Source organism: Pinus tabuliformis, chromosome 4_1, assembly GCF_031772625.1.
Source record: "Pinus tabuliformis cultivar Carrire ecotype Pingquan chromosome 4_1, CPIR1, whole genome shotgun sequence".
Taxonomy (NCBI): Eukaryota; Viridiplantae; Streptophyta; class Pinopsida; order Pinales; family Pinaceae; genus Pinus; species Pinus tabuliformis.
Window position 1 is genome coordinate 661,732,785 of NC_142303.1, and position 20,852 is coordinate 661,753,636.

General features: G+C 39.6%; 1 protein-coding gene across 1 annotated transcript in view; it reads left to right on the top strand.

The window, feature by feature from the left end:
* LOC149177845 (ENTH/VHS family protein) overlaps positions 1–20,852 on the top strand; it is a 142,337-nt gene that overhangs the window by 67,288 nt on the left and 54,197 nt on the right. Inside the window, exon 4 of the mRNA XM_089420225.1 lies at positions 18,001–18,993. Within this exon, the coding sequence (XP_089276351.1) occupies positions 18,001–18,993 (993 nt within the window). The remainder of the gene's footprint in view (positions 1–18,000; positions 18,994–20,852) is intronic.

Below are 20,852 nucleotides of genomic sequence, written 5' to 3' on the forward strand. Positions count from 1 at the left end.
ATAGGGAAATTCCCTATTTAATAGGAGCTCGGGTTGCGCTAGGAAATATGAGGCTACTTCCTAAGGAATTGCGCAAGGAAATCAGAGCCTATAGAGCGCATACAAGCAGGAAGCAGATCAGGGATCAAGCTAGGGTTTCAGGCCTAGGACAGGCAAGAGAATCATTGTATTTTCAGATTGAAACAAACTTGTATTTGTATGAGATCTATTGCTCAATTTTCCTCAATAAAATTTTGAAGCGAGGGTTTTCCCAGTTGGGTTCCCTAGAAAAATTGTCTTGTTTATTGTGTGAAATTGTGTCTTTTATTTCTATTCTATTCTGTTGTTATTCGGTATAGAAATTTTGAGTCTGTGAAATATATATGTATATATTAATTAATTTATCAGATTGTTCATATTAGCAGATCATAATTTTGAGGAAAATCTACATGGTATCAGAGGTATGAACAAAAATCAATTAGCACATAGTCTTCAAGGTTGAAAGATGACAACTCACACAGGATTAGGATTGTGAGAGCATGATAGTCTGGATGGCGCTTCAAATTTTGGTGTTTGGAAGGTCCGGATATTGTTCTTGTTGGACGAGTTTGGGCTGAAGGAATTCGCTGAGAAAGATATTGCAACACCTTTAGATCTAGACGAGATGATTCTTTTCCAAAGGAAGATGCCCAAGACCAAGAGGATGATCTTGGATGGACTTCGGGATCATGTAGTCCTACTTGTTGAAGCCAAAGATACAACTAAGGAAAGTGGGATGCCTTAGTCTAACTCTACCAGAATTCCTCCGAGAACCGAAATATGGTTCTCAAAGAGAAGTTGAGGACAATCAAGATGCAAAAGAGTGAGAGTGTAACTGTGTATCTCATCAGAGTTTAGGAAGTCTGTGATGAGCTAGCAGTTGTTGGATGAAAACCTTTGGACACAGAGCTAGTGCATGTGGCTCTGAATGGGTTTACCAAAGATTGGCATACCTTTGTTCAAACTTCAAAGTATTACTGGATGAGTGTAGCTGCCGGATTGGGAACGCCTATGGAGTGACTTCACTCAGGAGGAGCTAAGGCTCAGATTAGTTGAGACTTATAGTAGTAGTGGCAAGGGTTCTAAGGTTGAGAAGGAGGAGGAGAATCTTTCTTTTGCAGGTAAAGCCAAAGGAAAGAAAGGCAAAGGGAAGGGCGAGAATAGTCAGAAGAATGGCAAGAAGAAGGATCTAAGCAAGATCGAGTGCTTCTGTTGCCATGTTTTTGGACACTATGCTTCTAAGTGTCCTAACTGGAAGGTGTCGAATGAGGAGCATGTAGCTGCATCAACTAAGGTAGATGAGTTTGTCTCTCATGTTGAGAAGGATTTCTCATTGATAGCTTGCATGGCAAGCTTAGTGGGGAGCAGTATGTGGTATATTGATTTAGGAGCCTCTTTCCATATGACTGGGAACATGGAGTATTTCAGCCAACTTGATGAGAAGGATATGCAGGTGAATATTGAGCTTGGAGATAATGGCAAGTATGCTACCAAGGGAGTTGTTACTGTCAACTTTGCGAGGGAGTCAGGTAATACTCTACACATCAAAGATGTTCTCCATGTTCCAGGGCTGAAGAAGAACCTAGTTTCAGTAGTTGTCCTTGAGGACAAGGGGTATGATGTCATCTTCAACAGAGGTAAGACTTACCTCGAGCATTGTTAAAATTTGGGTAGCAGAGGACAAGTGGTTCCCTAAGGCTTTGATCTTTGGCCTAGGGAAAAGTGTCCAAATTTATTTTTTACTTTCTCCTAAAGTGACTTTGTAAGTGGTCAAGTCAATTTAATTTAAAAGTGACTTTATAAGTGGTAAAGTTACATTCTAATTTAAAAGTGACTTTATAAGTGGTAAAGTTACATTCTAATTTAAAGGTGACTTTATTAAAGTGAATGAAGAATTAGAAAGTGAAAAAAATGACTTTATAAGTGGTAAAGTTACATTCTAATTCAAAGGTGACTTTATTAAAGTGAATGAAGAATTAGAAAGTGAAAAAAGTGACTATGGAAATAAAAGGCTAAGTGGGTGAGTTAAAAAATAGAAAGTGAGAATTAAATGCACATTTATTCTCATCCCTAGATCTAAATGAATCTCAGCCATTAGATCTTAGGGTAACCCAAAAGGTCATTTAGAGAATAAAAGGAGAAGAGAAGAGGTAAAGATCAATTCATTCTTTCATGAGCATTTGAGAGGGAGAAGAGAGAGCAAGGAGAAAATTTCTGAGCAGTGAGGAAGTGAAGGAAAGAAACAAGAAGACATCAACAAATCTGGGTAGTAGCATTTATTGGCACGCATCCCAAGGAAAAACCGTACAGCAGAAGAAAGGCACAAAAATCGAGGAAGAGCGACAACAAGTTTTGGGCACATTTTTCGAGGTTGGCCGTACAACATTTAATATTGTTTTATTGTTGTAAAAATTTCTATTTTGGCTGTTTGCTGATTGGCACGATTTTCAAGGTGGAGTTCAGGAACGGAAATTGAGATAAGTTGGAGTTTGTGGTTGCTGGAATTTTTATCGTGTATTTCAGTTTCCCTGTAAAAACATTTTCAGAAATAAAGAAGAGCTCTCGAACTGGTTTTCCGCAAGAGTTGTAGGGGGTTTTTCCAAGGTCACATTGACCAAAAATCAATGTGTTATTTTCTATGTGTGGCTTTTTTTTGCCGTGTTTTATTTCTACAATTTTGGCAGTTGTGAAATCTCTAAATTTGTGTTTTCAGAAAATTATTGTCATTTCCAGATTTTAGAATTTTTATCATGCTTGGATTTAAAACTAAATGCATGGAGTGATAAGGAAAACTGATAACCGAAGTGGGGGTTGAAATTTCTTCAAGCATTTAGCTTCAGGAGCAGTGAAGCAAATAGGTGTGAGGGTGAAGAACCTCCACAAGTTGTAGGTAGAAACAGATGCAACCTTGAGTAGCAAGGCAGGTTGTGTAGATGTTGGTGAACTTTGGCACAGGCGCATGGGACACCTGCATCATGGGGCACTGAAGATTCTTCAACAAATTTCCACAGGATTACCAATAGAAGGCCTTGACAAGAGTGGAGAGTTAGCCGTTGGAGGCTCTGCTCAGACTATTTAACTTGCTAAGCTGGATCTGTTGCTTCAACTTGTCCTGACGATGAACTCACACAGGATTAGGATTGTGAGAGCATGATAGTCTGGATGGCGCTTCAAATTTTGGTGTTTGGAAGGTCCGGATATTGTTCTTGTTGGACGAGTTTGGGCTGAAGGAATTCGCTGAGAAAGGTATTGCAACACCTTTAGATCTAGACGAGATGATTCTTTTCCAAAGGAAGATGCCCAAGACCAAGAGGATTATCTTGGATGGACTTCGGGATCATGTAGTCCTACTTGTTGAAGCCAAAGATACAACTAAGGAAAGTGGGATGCCTTAGTCTAGCTCTACCAGAATTCCTCCGAGAACCGAAAGATGGTTCTCAAAGAGAAGTTGAGGACAATCAAGATGCAAAAGAGTGAGAGTGTAACTGTGTATCTCATCAGAGTTTAGGAAGTCTGTGATGAGCTAGCAGTTGTTGGATAAAAACCTGTGGACACAGAGCTAGTGCATGTGGCTCTGAATGGGTTTACCAAAGATTGGCATACCTTTGTTCAAACTTCAAAGTATTACTGGATGAGTGTAGCTGCCGGATTGGGAACGCCTATGGAGTGACTTCACTCAGGAGGAGCTAAGGCTCAGATTAGTTGAGACTTATAGTAGTAGTGGCAAGGGTTCTAAGGTTGAGAAGGAGGAGGAGAATTTTTCTTTTGCAGGTAAAGCCAAAGGAAAGAAAGGCAAAGGGAAGGGCGAGAATAGTCAGAAGAATGGCAAGAAGAAAGATCTAAGCAAGATCGAGTGCTTCCATTGCCATGTTTTTGGACACTATGCTTCTAAGTGTCCTAACTGGAAGGTGTCGAATGAGGAGCATGTAGCTGCATCAACTAAGGTAGATGAGTTTGTCTCTCATGTTGAGAAGGATTTCTCATTGATAGCTTGCATGGCAAGCTTAGTGGGGAGCAGTATGTGGTATATTGATTTAGGAGCCTCTTTCCATATGACTAGGAACATGGAGTATTTCAGCCAACTTGATGAGAAGGATATGCAAGTGAATATTGAGCTTGGAGATAATGGCAAGTATGCTACCAAGGGAGTTGTTACTGTCAACTTTGCGAGGGAGTCAGGTAATACTCTACACATCAAAGATGTTCTCCATGTTCCAGGGCTGAAGAAGAACCTAGTTTCAGTAGTTGTCCTTGAGGACAAGGGGTATGATGTCATCTTCAACAGAGGTAAGGCTTACCTCGAGCATTGTTAAAATTTGGGTAGCAGAGGACAAGTGGTTCCCTAAGGCTTTGATCTTTGGCCTAGGCAAAAGTGTCCAAATTTATTTTTTACTTTCTCCTAAAGTGACTTTGTAAGTGGTCAAGTCAATTTAATTTAAAAGTGACTTTATAAGTGGTAAAGTTACATTCTAATTTAAAAGTGACTTTATAAGTGGTAAAGTTACATTCTAATTTAAAGGTGACTTTATTAAAGTGAATGAAGAATTAGAAAGTGAAAAAAGTGACTTTATAAGTGGTAAAGTTACATTCTAATTTAAAGGTGACTTTATTAAAGTGAATGAAGAATTAGAAAGTGAAAAAAGTGACTATGGAAATAAAAGGCTAAGTGGGTGAGTTAAAATATAGAAAGTGAGAATTAAATGCACATTTATTCTCATCCCTAGATCTAAATGAATCTCAGCCATTAGATCTTAGGGTAACCCAAAAGGTCATTTAGAGAATAAAAGGAGAAGAGAAGAGGTAAAGATCAATTCATTCTTTCATGAGCATTTGAGAGAGAGAAGAGAGAGCAAGGAGAAAATTTCTGAGCAGTGAGGAAGTGAAGGAAAGAAACAAGAAGACATCAGCAAATCTGGGTAGTAGCATTTATTGGCACGCATCCCAAGGAAAAACCGTACAGCAGGAGAAAGGCACAAAAATCGAGGAAGAGCGACAACAAGTTTTGGGCACATTTTTCGAGGTTGGCCGTACAACATTTAATGTTGTTTTATTGTTGTAAAAATTTCTATTTTGGCTGTTTGCTGATTGGCACGATTTTCAAGGTGGAGTTCAGGAACGGAAATCGAGATAAGTTGGAGTTTGTGGTTGCTGGAATTTTTATCGTGTATTTCAGTTTCCCTGTAAAAACATTTTCAGAAATAAAGAAGAGCTCTCGAACTGGTTTTCCGCAAGAGTTGTAGGGGGTTTTTTCCAAGGTCACATTGACCAAAAATCAATGTGTTATTTTCTGGGTGTGGCTTTTTTTTGCCGTGTTTTATTTCTACAATTTTGGCAGTTGTGAAATCTCTAAATTTGTGTTTTCAGAAAATTATTGTCATTTCCAGATTTTAGAATTTTTATCATTCTTAGATTTAAAACTAAATGCATGGAGTGATAAGGAAAACTGATAACCGAAGTGGGGGTTGAAATTTCTTCAAGCATTTAGCTTCAGGAGCAGTGAAGCAAATAGGTGTGAGGGTGAAGAACCTCTACAAGTTGTAGGTAGAAACAGATGCAACCTTGAGTAGCAAGGCAGGTTGTGTAGATGTTGGTGAACTTTGGCACAGGCGCATGGGACACCTGCATCATGGGGCATTGAAGATTCTTCAACAAATTTCCACAGGATTACCAATAGAAGGCCTTGACAAGAGTGGAGAGTTAGCCGTTGGTCAAGTTAGCCGTTGGAGGCTCTGCTCAGACTATTTAACTTCCTAAGCTGGATCTGTTTCTTCAACTTGTCCTGACGATGAACCACACTAGTTGGTTCGAAACGCGTCGACAAATGTCTCTCTTTATGTGATTTACGCCGAAGCCCTACTTATAAATATTATGGATCACAGAAGCCTCAATTCAACAAGAGTGGAGAGTGCAAGGGATGCACACTTGGAAAGTATGCCAAGTCTTCTTTCCATGGTCAGAATAACAAAGCCAAAGGGATTTTGGAGTTGGTGCATTCATATGTGTGTGGGTCGTTTTCGTCTCCATCATTTTGATGAGACACAAGTATTATGTTACTTTCTTTGATGGTTTCTCTTGGAAAACTTGGATTTATTTCATGAGAAAGAAAGATGAGGTCTTAGACAGGTTCATGGAGTTTAAGGCCTTGGTAGAGAAGTAGACGAGAAGAAAATCAAGGTAGTGAGAAGTGACAAAGATGAAGAATATATCTCCAATGCCTTCGAGGAGTTTTGTGCAAAGGAAGGTATTAGGAGAGAGTTGATAACACCTCATAACCCTCAACAAAATTGGGTGGCACAGAGGAAGAACAAGAGCATTGTTTGAGCAACTAGGGCTATGTTGCATGATCAAGATCTGCGTAGGTTCTTGTGGGTAGAAGCATGCAACCCTACAACATTTCTGCAGGACAAGAATCCACATAGGGTGCTTGAACGAGTCACACCCGAGGAGGCTTTCACAAGCACGAAGCCCAATGTTTCACACTAACGGATCTTAGGCACAAAGGTCTACAGTCATGTATCCAAGGATAATAGGAAGAAGCTGAATCCCACAATAGAAAAGGGAATTTTCGTGGGATATAGTGAGACATCTTAGGCATACAGGGTGTATCTTCCAGGACTCAGGGAGACAATTCTCAGGCGAGATGTGAGATTCCAGGAGGATTAGGCTCTGAGAGGTTCCTTAGAGCATGAACAATTGGCAGTACCTAAGGAGCTATTCGCTCCCAAACAGGAGTTGCAACCAAAACCTCAAAGTCAGCCACAACCACGGTCTAGTGGCAGGAGGGTAGTGCAATAGGATTTGTAGCAAGATGAGGAGGAGAAACTGGGCTGAGAGGAGACAAATCAGCTAGAGCCTCCCACCACAGGGAGGAAGAAGGCCAAGTGGTCCAAGAGGTTGATTCAGGAGGCTCAGGAGCAGGGCGAGGCTCCTAGCACCATGTTTAGGTAGAGTAAACAACCACAAAGGTACACCGGTTATATGGCACTGATGACAAAGTTGGTGGACATTGAGCCTCCTCCTTATAAGGAGGAAACTTCTCAGCAGGTTGGGCAGGATGCCATGGTGGAGGAGCATTCCTCTATCATGAAGAATGATGTCTAGGAGGTCGTTCCACAACCTCAGAGGAAATTAGTAGCTGGATACAAATGGGTGTACAAGGTGAAGCATGGAGTAGATGGGAGTGTGGAGAAGTTCAAGGCAATGTTTGTGGCCAAAGGCTTCTCACAGATTGAGGGCATAGACTATGATGAGACCTTTGCCCCAATAGCATAATATTCCCATCAGGACTATTCTAACACTTGCAACAAAGATTGGGTGGAATATCCACCAGATGGACGTGAAGATAGCATTCCTCAATGGAGCGGTTGAGGAGGAGATCTATATGGAGTGGCCAAAGGGGTTTGAGCAGTTCAACAGAGATACACATGTGTGCAGGCTGAAGAGAGCTCTTTATGGGCTTAAGTAGGCCCCAAGAGCATGGTACACTCGGATTGACAATTACCTTCGGGGATTGGGCTTCACTAAGAGTGAAGCAGATGCCAACCTGTACTACATTATGGTTGGAGGGCTTCCACTCATTCTAGTTCTCTATTTGACGATCTCATACTGACTGGAGATGAGAGTTTGATCTAAGATTGCAAGGAGGACCTTGCAAGGGAGTTTGAGATGAAGGATATGGGGCTTATGCACTATTTCCTTGGCTTGGAGGTTTGGGAGGGTGATGGTGAGGTCTTCATGGGATAGGGAAAGTACACTGTAAATGTTCTCTGGATATTTCATATGCAAGATTGCAGGCCCATGGCCATGCCTCTAGTCACAAACTAGAGGAAGGTGGATGCTAGCAAAGGAGAGCGAGTTGATCCTACATTATACAAGCAACTCGTTGGGTCGTTGATGTACTTGGTCAACTCACAACCTGATATTTGTTTTGTTGTCAACTAGCGGAGTCAATTCATGGTGGAAACAACCATAGTGCATTGGGTTCCTGCAAAACATGTGTTGAGATACCTCAAAGGTACATCAGACTATGGATTGTGGTACAAACAGGTTGATGCAGTGAGGCTTGAAGGCTTCACAGATGCAGATTGCTTAGGGAGCTCCATAGATAGGAAGAGTACTTCAGGTGGCATCATCAACATTGGGTCAGTAGCTGTTTCTTGGTACAATAGGAAGCAGAGATCAGTTGCATTTAGTGCAGTAGAGGCCGAGTACGTGGCTGCTAGTTAGGCAACTTGCAAGGCTATTTGGATGAGGAATTTGCTTGAGGGACTTTTTAGACAGAGGATGGAGCCTACCATGATAGATTGTGATAATCAGAGTTGCATTAAGCTCTTTGAAAATCCAGTGTTTCATGATCGCTCAAAGCATATCAAGATCAGGTATCACCGTCTTAGAGATTGCGTGCAGAAGGGTTTGGTGAAGCTACCGTACATTCCAACAGGGGAACAGACAATAGACATCTTGACCAAGGCATTAACAAGAACTAGATCACCAGATTCGCCCTAAAGGCCCCTCGAATCGCGAATCCAGCGAATCCGACACGATTCGGTACGGATTCGTGTCCAATTTTTATGACACGTCGTGTCCCTTTATGACACGTCGTGTCCTGGCACGTGTCACAATTTGGCTGAGCGTGTCACGATTTTGAAAAACGAGTCCTGTTTCCAGGACTCGCTAAGCGCCCAACGCGGGTTAAAAGGGCGTGTTTGCTGCTTGATAGTTTCATTTTGCAAGTGATTGGCAAGCGATTGTGCTGTAGCAGCAAGGAGCAGACTCTCAGACCACCGTTGCATTGTCCACAGTCCACCAGGTAAGTTGGTATTGTTCACTGTTTACCTACGTAACCTACCTATTACGCTACACTGCTACAACAAGGATGTCCCTTTCTATTACATCTGAAACGGACGCCGTAACTTATGTATCAGTATTATACATGTTGGGAGTTCATAATGTGTGCGGTTGTGCCTATTTTATGTGTTAATAACTTAATAATATATCCGTTTCTCATATATTCTCACCCTAAGTTAGCAATAGCATGTGAATATTGTATATGTAGCAGAACAGTGTCATAAAACGGACTGACAGGTAACTCATAAAACGGAGTGAGTCAGTGACAAACACGCTTCATTCTTGTGGTACTGTGTGTAATACATTGAAATAAATACAAGAAGAGCACCTACAGCAGTGTGTTTATAAACTGTTTGATGAAATGTGCCACTGTTTGATGAAATGATTATTGACGTGCGTAGTAATACGAGGGGTCCTGAATAATAATGTTTTGCAGTTACATTCATCTCTATCTTGAAAATATACCCCCTCTTCTTTTGAATATTTACATAAACTGATAAACCTCTTTATGTGGCCTTGCTTTTCTCAACTTATTATTCTTCTACCTTGGTCCTTCATTGAACTTCATCTTTGGAATTTCATCTCAAGGAAGAACGTAGTTTATTCAGAGTTTCATAGATGACAGATGTCTATCCAATGTCCATCCTTCCATTGACAAGATTACATGGAGTTGGTTGAACTTCATTAGTTGGACTCTTAGGAGATGGAGCTTGCTTGGCTGTTTGATTTAATTTTTAAAGCATAAATTTATGTTTATTGGTACTAGACTTTCAAATTAGTGTTCACTGTTCACTGTTGAAGGTTGGAGAAACCGTGGAACTGGAAGCTATTTCAGTTTCACAGTTCACTAGAGGATGACTTAAATGATAAATCTGAAATCCAACCCTCCAGTTGGCAGTGGTAAGAAATATGATAATATCTAATTTTTAATATATATATATATATATTTTATTTTTTTATTTTATTTATTTATTTTTAATAAAATAATATATAACATGTCCTAACGTGTCCTGTTCCGGGGGGTCAGCATGTCCGAATCCGACACCACGAATCTCGAATCCTACGTGTCCCGAATCCCCGTGTCAGGTGACTTCAAGAAGCAATTTTGTTCATCACAAAGATATGTTGGGTGTTGTACAAAATCCCTTCCTCACTAAGGAGTTTTGAAAAGTAGCATAGGAATGGATTCTTTTATTTGTGCCTTAATTCAAGGAATCAATTTTCTAACCTTCTTAATCATGCCCGGATTCCAGTGATTTGGATGAGTTCAAGAAGTAGTTTGACTAGTGCAAATTTGTGGAGGATTGAGTTATCTGTGCTCTAGTGTGAGTTAAATCAAGAACTGAAGGAACAAGTGGAGTTAGCCTCCTAAATTTTAGGAGGATCCAGTTAACTAGTTGTGTTGACTTTTGTTAACTAGAAAAGCTCTAGTTCGACTTCCTAATTTAGAAACTCACTAACAATAGCCTAATCGAAGAGCTTAGAAGGAGATCGAAGGCACACAATTGGATCATAATTTTTTGTGTGAGCTTGTGAAGAAAGGTGCCAAGGAGATTTCTTGTGCGAGTAATTGTGGAGAGCAATTTCCTCTTGGAGTGTAGAAATAGGGAAATTCCCTATTTAAAAGGAGCTCGTGCTGTGCTAGGAAATATCCTTGGAAATAGGAGGCTATTTTCTAAGGAATTGTTGGGAAATCCAAGGAGTTGGCAGTTAAACGATTTCCCTTATTAATGACATTAAGTTGTGATGTTTTCATTATTAGTGTTAGATCTCTTAATTATCTTTTCTTATCATCAAGATTAATGCCAAGCAACAAATAGAAAAGAACACAAGATATAGGCACGCTGCCAGGGCAAAATGCCTCTCAAGGGGAAACCCAGTCACAAATTCTTCCTTCAGTGGTTTCAAGATGAGACGACCAAGACCCTTACAACTTAGACTCAATACTACCTCCATCAAGTCATCCTTCCTTTCACTTGTCACTGTATTATCACCGAATTCTTGTCACTGTATTATCGCCGAATTCTTGTCACTGTGGGAGTACCGAGACCTTCTTACTGTGGGAGTACTGAGACCTTCTCACTGTAGGAATACCAAACCCTCATCACTGTGGTTATACTGAACCTTCATCATTGTGGTTACATCAACACAGTATTGCACCGAGACTGTGGTATGGTAGCACCGAAACTGTGGTAGACTGAACCTCAATCTGCATTCCCTAACTGTGATAGCTCCGAGAGCATCATCCCAGTGCCTAATCCTAGCTCCTATAGAGACACCGAAACATCCTCTTGAAATTGTACCGAATTACTCACTGTAGTGACATTGAGACCTACTCTCTGTAATCCGAACTCTTGGGATTGCACCGAAAATATCCTTGTGATATCATCGAAACATTACCTCTGAAATTACCGAAATACATCTCCGGAACTTGGACTTGATTTTCATGTTTTATGTGAAGTCCTTATGTTGGTATATATAGTGGTTCATCCATAATAAATAAGCCAACATGATCATCATGAACAATTGTGTCTCCTTTTTATGGTTAGGCCGACTTGGGTTCTGTTAAGTGAGGCCGACTTAAGGATAACTGACTTGAAGGAGGAGTCTTTGGCCAAACAAACATATTGACTTTGACCCATATAAATAATCCTAAAGCCTACAATGGAGGCGTGACCTTAACAATCGACCCAAACATGAAACCCATGCTTTAACAAGCCAATTAAATCAATAATAAAAAATTCTTTTTGCTTTCTTTTGACAAATATATTACGTTTTGACTTCAAGTACAATTATGAAGACCGAACCTAGTTACATTTTCCAACAGGAATTGTGCAAGGGAATCAGAGCCTCTAGTGCGCATACAAGGAGGAAGAAGATCAGGGTCAAGCAGTGGTTTCAGGCCTTGACAGGCAAGAGAATCATTGTATTTTTAGATTGAAACAAGCTTGTATTTGTATGAGATCTATTGCTCTGTTTTCCTCAATAAAATTCTGAAGCAAGCAAGGGTTTCCCCAGTTGGGTTCGCTAAAAAAATTGTGTTGTTTATTGTGTTTATTGTGTCTTTTGTTTTAGTTCTATTTCGTTGCTATTTGGTAGAGAGATTTTGAATCTATGTGAAAGTAAAAATTGTTTTTAGATTGTTCATATTAGTAGATAAAAAATTTTAGAAAATTCTACAAAGTCTTTGGAGGGGAAGAAGAATGTGGAAGATGAGTTGAGTGCCTTCAAAGCTATCAACTTGGGGATGAAAGTAGAGACGGGGATTCTTAGAGACACATCAGGCAAGGCGGGTTCATGGTTTGGAAAGATGGATTTGAGGGTCATTCTGATGGATGATCATGCGATGGTGTTGGGGATGGACTTCTTGTTAGCAACCAAGACCTAAACTTGCTCTTGATTCCTGATCCTTAAATTACACTAGAACCCTTGAAGTACTCTTCGTTTGAAGTAAGAGGTGTTGCACCCCCAAGACAAAGGGGCCTTGGAAGGAAAAGGCCTCACAACATGAAGAAGAGGTGCTTGAAGGAGCATCGTGCATGGAGGAATTCATGAAGAATGAAGAAGTGATGACAATGCTGGAGAAAGAACTTATGACGATGTGAGGAGGTGCATTCTCATGGATTGGACGTGTTGGTTGGATTGATCACCCAACTAGTTCGAGACATGGGGTCGACAATGCTTGGAGGCATGTTGGATTTGTGTTGGAGTATGGCAGCATGAGTTCACAATTGGAGATTTGGTGGTTGACATATTGGGCGTTGCGACTTGATACATTGCAGTTGAGAGACGGAGGGATGGACCTTCCATGAAGAGTTTGGGTAGCGTGGATGACTTGTGACACGTTGTGTTAGATTACCAATGATCATGAGGCTTGAGTGATCTTTTGATATGAAGGCTTGTTTTCGGATGCAAAAGCAAGGGAAGTCATAATCCTTGATGGAGGTTCATGGAGAAGTTGGAGACTTCATGAAGCGCAGGGTGAGAACAACTTGCTTGGATGATTGGGAGATGGATGGTTTTTCCATGAAGTTGCAGAGGTCTTGGTAAATAAGTTTGCCAAGAGTGTTGTTGAGGACAATGATCGATTTAGAGTGGGGGAGGATATCAAGCTCTTGGGCTTTAGCGCGCATGAAGGTGTCCAACCAAGATCGTGCGACGGAGTCGTGCAGTGAGGTCGTGTGATGAGGTCGTGCGATGAATATTTGTGGCAAAAGTATGCGATGGGTCACCCACCTGAGCGAGGGCGCCTCCCCAATTGACATGCGATGGTGCGATGGGCAAGGCTGATGTGCGAAGGCGCCATGTGTTGCACGCGAATGTTAGCTCAACAAACTTGGAGTCAGCTCAGTTAAAGTAAGGTTCGCCTGATAGGGTCGCAATCGTTTGAAGGAATGCGTGAACGCATATATATATATATATATATAGATATATATATATATATATATATATATATATATATATATAGAGCAAAGGCAAATGAATGAAGGACATCCAAGCAACTTGGACCAACCAAAGTAAGAGAGAAGAACAAAATCGAAGTAAAGGAAAGCACAACAAAAGACAAGGAAAAGGTACGAGTTGAGTGTGGATGATGAGCTCGCCTTGAGTGGGTTGTGATAAAGAAGAGTTGTGCGAGTTCTGTAAGGCAGTTTTTTGAGTTCGATTGTGAAAGTTGCTGCAGAGTCGAAGGGTTCTGGCACGTTTCCGAGGTTATTGTTCTTGGTTAAAGGTTGAAGGACCAGTCCTTGGTTCAGGTTGAGGCTTGTGAGTCGAGAAGGGATGTAAGTCGGTGTTGGTTGTATTGAACGGTTGTGGCATCGAACAATTTAAGGTTTGGTCCAACCGGACCTTGTTGAAGATGGAATCTGAAGTTGTATTATTATTGAAGTTTAATTGAAGTAAAGGGGAGACTTTGTTTGGGAGTTCCCTCTCCATTGTTATATATTTCTGTTTATGTGATTCGTACAAGTGGTGTTTTACTTCGATGTTATATTGTGAAGATGTTTACATGTGAAGTTTATGTTGTTGTTGAAGTAAAGTAAGTGAACTGTACATTATAACTGTATATTGGATGATTGAAGTAATATTGTAATTGAAGCTAAGTTAAAGTGATTGAAGGGCTACTGTGTTGAAATTGTTTGAAACTAATTATGCAAGTTTAAGATAGCGATCTCATCAAATAACTCATAGGCTAGAGGCGTAGTCTGAGGAACAATAACCTCGAGTTGATTTTGCGATTGAGGAGAAAATGCACTAGTGCCGCATGTCTTGGGGACTCGACGAGCTTAGACTTGTGCGTCCACCGTGGGGGTGTACCATGTGACAACTACCGATATCTACCATCATTAGCTTCTTTTGTATCATTGATTTTCTTAGCTTGGGTAAGCAAGAGCATTCTTCTTGCATGATTTTGAGGAATCACCTGAGGCTGCAATTGCCAACAAGCATGCTTAGTGTACCCTGGCTTCCTTCAATGCTTACAAACTTTGTAGGGCTTTTGAATGTTCTTGGTGGATTTTTGCTTATGCTTCACTTTGCCAAGCACCCTCTTCTTTTGTGAAGCACATTTGGCTGATTTGTTCGAGGTTTCCTCTACAAAAGGGTAAATTTCATGCGTTTTTCCTTTGTCTCCATGTACATGGCTTTTGTACAGTTTGCTTGAAAGGTTTTAAGTTTGAATGTCAAACAGTGTCAACTCCTTTTTTTATGCATCTTTCCAGCCCCTTTTATCTCTTTCTTTTTCTGTATATATATTATAATTATTATTTTTTCGCTTTTCCCATGGAAAACCTTGTGGGTTCCCCCCTCTTCCCTGAAATATGCAGATGGAGGAACTTCAACTGCCAGCCACAATAGTTGCAAGTAACCTTGAGGGATTTGACTCGATTTATACCTGTGACCCATGACCTCCCGTTGGAAACATGCATTGAGCGGGTGGTTCAACTGATTGTGGTAGCCATTTGGGTTTTAACTTTTCAGTCCTCAGCACTACATCTCTTACTTCGTCAAATGGATGCAACAATATGGTGCAATTGTGGAGATCAATTATATAATTAACTTTCAATGCTGCCTTTTGCCTAAGGTACTGCCATTGGCAAAAGTTTTCCCACCACAGTACGGCATGACCTTCCATTTTCAACCGAGCAGATGATAATTGCACTGGGTCTGGAAATCCTTGGCGTCCAAACCACAATCTTATTGTCAATATTTTTGAGAGGCATGCTTTCATCAACAGTGTTAATCTCCAGCTTGGTGCTGATCATAAATAGACCGTATTGGATAAATGGAGATCTTTTTAAAATTGGTGCTAAAGTAATTGAGCTATAATTTCTTCACTTGAAATAGAAGCAATTTTAATACCACCAGATGTGTTCATTACATTGTGGTTTTTCACAGGACTGTACAAGAAGTCTTCATCTATCTCAGTACCCGTAGGCTGTGTTTGCTCTTTACTTGGAGCTCCATCAGGCCCCTTTTGAATTGCATTAACCCAGGAATGGACGGAATAACTTGTTCATAGTAGCTTGGAATGTTGCTGGTGCATTGGTTAACCCAAAAGGCATTACTTTAAATTCGTAGTGATCTTCATGTGTTCAGAACACAGTTTTTGGTATGTCTTCCAACCTTATTCTGATTTGATAATACCCTGACCTTAAGTCCAATTTTGAGAAGTATTTAGCACCATGTAGTTCATCCAGCATTTCATCGATGAAGGGAATTGGGAATTTGTTTTTATTTTATTTTTTATTTGTTTATTACTACAGAAGAACAGAAGAACTCATAAAGTACAGCAATGATTGATTTATATATATATTATTATTTATTAATGATTGAGAAGATGATTTACAGAATGAGAGGCCCTGGCTTAAATACAGCCTTGGGTGCCTCTTGGTGAATGGGCATGATCTTTGATCATGCCATTTGCCTAATAAACTATTAAATTACAAATGGGACAGAAGAACTCAGAAAGTATAGCAATGATTTATTTATATATATATATTATTAATGATTGAGAAGATGATTTACAGAATGAGAGGCCCTGGCTTAAATACAGCCTTGGGTGCCTCTTGGTGAATAAACTATTAATTACCAATAAATAATATTTTATATAACTTTGGGCCTGTAAATTTCTCCATTGCAACTTTACAAGATGCATCTCGTGGGGCTAAAGTTCTGGAATTATCATGCAACTTTTTCTTGTGCTTTGTTTAATAACCCCTGCAACTCTGTGGGTTCCTTAGATACTGGTGTTGCTGCTTGTACTTTATAACCCCTTAGATACTGGCATTGCTGCTTATAACAAGTTTGAAGTTTCCTTTGATTGGTCTTTTGCCTAATAAACTATCAATTACAAATAAATACTATTTTATATAACTTTGGGCCTGTAAATTTCTCGATTGCAACTTTACAAGATGCATCTCGTGGGGCTAAAGTTCTGGAAATTATCATGCAACTTTTTCTTGTGCTTTGTTTAATAACCCCTGCAACTCTGTGGGTTCCTTAGATACTGGTGTTGCTGCTTGTACTTTATAACCGCTTAGATACTGGCATTGCTGCTTATAACAAGTTCGAAGTTTCCTTTGGTTGGTCTTAGTATTACAGCATTACGTTATTTAAAAACTATTTTGTTTATTAGGATAGGCCCATGATCATGTTTATAATACAGCAGGATGGAATGTATAGTTGGATATGTACTTGAATTAATATTTGACTATTGATAATTATTGATCGAATCTAAATGCATTGGATTGTTTTTAGTGTTATTAAAAAGAGGGATGTGGTTTATCGGTTGATAGGTTGAGCAGGATGGTTGGTGAAACTCATAGACAACATGGTATCATGACCATATAAGTGGTGTATTCCACTTTTCATATCACAATGCTACTAAAGTACTGGTATCATAGTTATAAATATATAGTTGACCCTCTATAAGTTTAGTCATGTAGATTTAGGGTTTTTGTTATTCACATAAAGGAACAATTAGTTTTCCCAAGCATAGCATGTGGATTATTTTTACTTAGCTGGCATCTAGGTATTTGCATATCTCACATTTTCTCCATCACCTATAAAGAAATTTGCAAACATACCATTGAGGGAACAATCTACGAGTTATAGTATATACTAACCCAACAGACTACTTGTCAAAGTCAGTTTTGAGTCATGACATAACATGATGAGGACTACTATATTTCTAGTAAGATTGCTTACGTTTTAGCATTCATTCTTGGCCTGGGAACCTCTTCTGGTTTAAAACGTTATTGTCAACCAAACCTCCAATTGAAAGGTGGTGCAACTGTCTTCACCTAGTTCTAACAGGATTAAACTCTACCCCATTCACAGTGCCATCTAATAATAGAATTGGACTAGGTATCTATTTAGTATTGGGATCCCCTTGCAGCCTTTCACTCTACAAGGAATGCCCGTTTCAGTCGCAGAATGCTTGAATTAACTATCCTCTCTTGATATTGGAAACCTTAGTTTTCACTGAGCTTAGGAAGTTACTACCAGCTGCATCACTGGGGCTTACTGCCAATGCTTGTCTGGGTTTAATCTTCTATTTGACTTTACTAATTGCTTTTTAATTGGATTGAGGCCAATTTAGGGCATTGTATAAAAAAATTATAACCTTACAACTTTTCTTAGAGATTTGGTTTAGTGCTTGTAAGAAATTCAAAGATCAAGGTTAGCATAACTTGCCTTGAGTTTGTCTTATGCTGTCCAACTTTTCCCTTTCTTTTCGCTGAAGGAAAACCTCAGGGGATTCGTCAGTTCTTCCCCATGATATTTGGGTGGAGGGTGGCTGAACCAGCAGCTACAATAGTCACTGGTAACTGAGTGGGACTAAGCTGGACCAGAACCTCATGGGAAACTCTGACTTGAAACAGTTTGTTCGAACTCATTGAACTGATCTACTAGGGCCTGTCCAGTTATTGAACTTATCAGATATCTAGACTAAATCAAATTTATCTTCTGCCTTGGATATTATCTATTTGAGTAAATCACATTTGATCTCTTTCTTTGTAAAATGCATGTGAAAGGATTTCAGTTTGGGACCTGGTTATTTACTATTAACCCTGGTTGTGTATGCTCAATTAATGATAAAAGTCATTTATGGTGTGTTATTTGGACCAGGTATTGGGTCTTCTTGGAGGTAGCACAGCAGTTAATGACAAAACCACAGTGACAGAAAAGCTGAATGACAAAACCACAGCAAAGCCTGTTTCTGTTGAGATGCCAGACTTGATAGATACTAGCGAAATGGACTTGCTTGCTGGTGGAGGTGTGTCACAGGCAAAAGATACTGATACCTTGACAAAATCAGCTACTATAGATCTGTTGGGTGATGAATTCTTACCTACTAGAGATGAAGGAAACATTGTAAATATAGAAGAGGATCCTTTTGTTGGATTGGCCATTCACACTGAAGGAGCTGAAGGCAATGCCTCTACCAATAATCTTTTTTCAGGGTTGGTGCTTGGTAACAGTAGTGAGATGGAGAATGTTGATACAGGAACATCAAACAAGGACAATGGCAGTTTCTTTAGTGATTTTGCTAAAAATATAGAACAAAGCAATAGCAAACCTTCTGTACAATCAGACAGCTTGGATGACATTTTTGGTTCTCTGTCCATCAATCAATCTCTATCAGAGAGTTATCAGCAGACTGTGAATTCTGGGAATGCTACTTCTAATGATCCAGGAACGGGGTTTCAGTTTCTTCAGCAGAACCATCCTACAGTATATCAGGCTATGGATAGTTTACCGAGCTCCCAAATGATGGGTGCAAATTCATCACCTCTACCCTCAGTCAGTTCCGTGTATAACATGCCACCGAATATGGTGATGCATCAAATGTTTCCTTTACAGGCAACGAACTTTGGGCCAATTGGAAATTCTCTTGCTCAGCAGCAGCTACTAGCTGCAATGGCTAATTTGCAGCGTTTGAGAATGGGAGTGGGTTCAGAAACTACAGGCTTTTTTGGGATTGATTCTGGAATGGGCAATGGGCTTGCTCCTACATATTCAGATGGTTTTGACTTTACAGGTGATCCAACACCTAACCGTGTTTCAACTACAGAAAGCTCAAGAAAAGAGGAGAAAACAAGGGCTTTTGACTTTATTGCAGTAAGTATTAAAATATAATACATTTCCTAACAGGAAGAATCTATTTTTGTTTATTCAAGGAAGTTCTTTTATTTTGCCACATTTGATTTTATGATTATTTATAAAAAATGCCTGTTGGAATGTCTTGATGGCATGCTGAAGTTTCTAGACTTTGAAATATATTTTAGGCTTTAGTTAACATGGTTAAGCTGATTACCTAAGGAGTCTGTTTCTTGGGCCTTATTGAAGTTTGTTCTAACCTTTATGTTACCTATATGATAGATTGTGTAATTCCTGGGCATATCCCAAGTGCTGTTATCAAAGTTAGGATTTTGACTCCTTTGACCAATGCCCAGACCCTGGATCTCAGTCTTGGTGATTGATTTGCCAAGGAGCTAAAGAGTGGTAGCAGTACTCTTTAGTTGTCTGATTATCCCAGCGATTTACAGGATTGCCTAACAATTTCTGTAGAATAACAATAATATACATGAATACTGTCCATGTGCAATATTTTTGTTACGAACGAGAGCATAAGCTAGCACAACAAGAAATGGTGGAAATGGCTTAAATGCATCTTCTACTCACATTGTATTGATCTCATGATCTCAATTTCATGGGAGTGCCAAATATTTTGATAGAGACTTTGCCTTCATTTCCTTGCATCTACCCCAGAACAGACACTAGGAAATGCCCTCCTTGGAGTACCCACATCTGGGGAGCATGGGAGTATGGGGAACATGTAGAAAGGCTGAAAGAAAAGAAACACGAAGATAGTATTGCTGAAAAGTTAAAACTTGTGCTGTAGCAGATTGGTAGAGCTGTTGCTAAGAAGGATATTCTTAAAATAATTGCTGCTCTTCCATGTACACTGATCAGCTGAAAGACAGTTGATGTTGCTGAAAAGAAGACATTGATGTGTTGAAGAAATCCAAGTTTGAAACAACTGTAGCAGTTCACTAGCCTTGGGAGTTGTTGAACTATTCACTCTCACATTCTTAAGCAGTCTGTGAAGTTGCGATTTGCTGTGGACAATTGGAAAGAAGGCAGTTGCTATTCCAATCTGATTTGGACCTTTTTTTGTAAAGAAGCGTTTTCTGAAGATCGATTTTTATTTATGAGTATTGTTTTAAGCCAAATTTTCAAGTGAAGGGATTATTTGAAGATTTTTAGGTGGTGATGTTTTGGTGGAACTTTTTGGTTTTGTTGGAAAATTATGAAATGGCTGGAAGTGGTCAAAGCATTATTTTGAGATTACTTTTGCAGCCGTGATAGAGGAAAAAGGCTCTACAACAATAATGGGAATTCTGTGTGTATTTGCAGAAAAGGAAAATAAAACCCTAGGTAAAGAGGAGACAGGTGAGAGTCATAGACAAGGAAAAATAATGCATGAGTACTAGAATAAGGGTGGTAACATGTAGAATAAAAAAGCATGGTTTACTGTGATTGAAGAATAAAAGATATTTGAATATATTGTGTTGAAAATGTTGAGGATGGGGAGGTAAAACAATAGAAACTCTTTGGTACTTCACATAGGAATGAAAAGTTATTTGGAGATGGATGCCTGGTATATATACTCAGGTGTCACCAGTCTCACATGACACGTAATAAAAAATAGTTTGCTACAATGGATGCCAGTAAATGTTGATAAAAGTTGCTTTAACAGAGAACAATAGACCTTGGTCAAAGATCCAGGATAAGTGCCTATAAAGACGTCAATGGGAGAATTTAAGGAGGACGTCCATGATGTTATTTGTACCATCACTGACAAAAGTTTGCTTTCTAGAAGCCAGATTGTGAACAACCCTTCATGGTTGAGTTTGACAAAAACAAGTGCGGCATGCCTCATAAAGGACAAAAGGAGCCATTACAAGGTAGTGTCT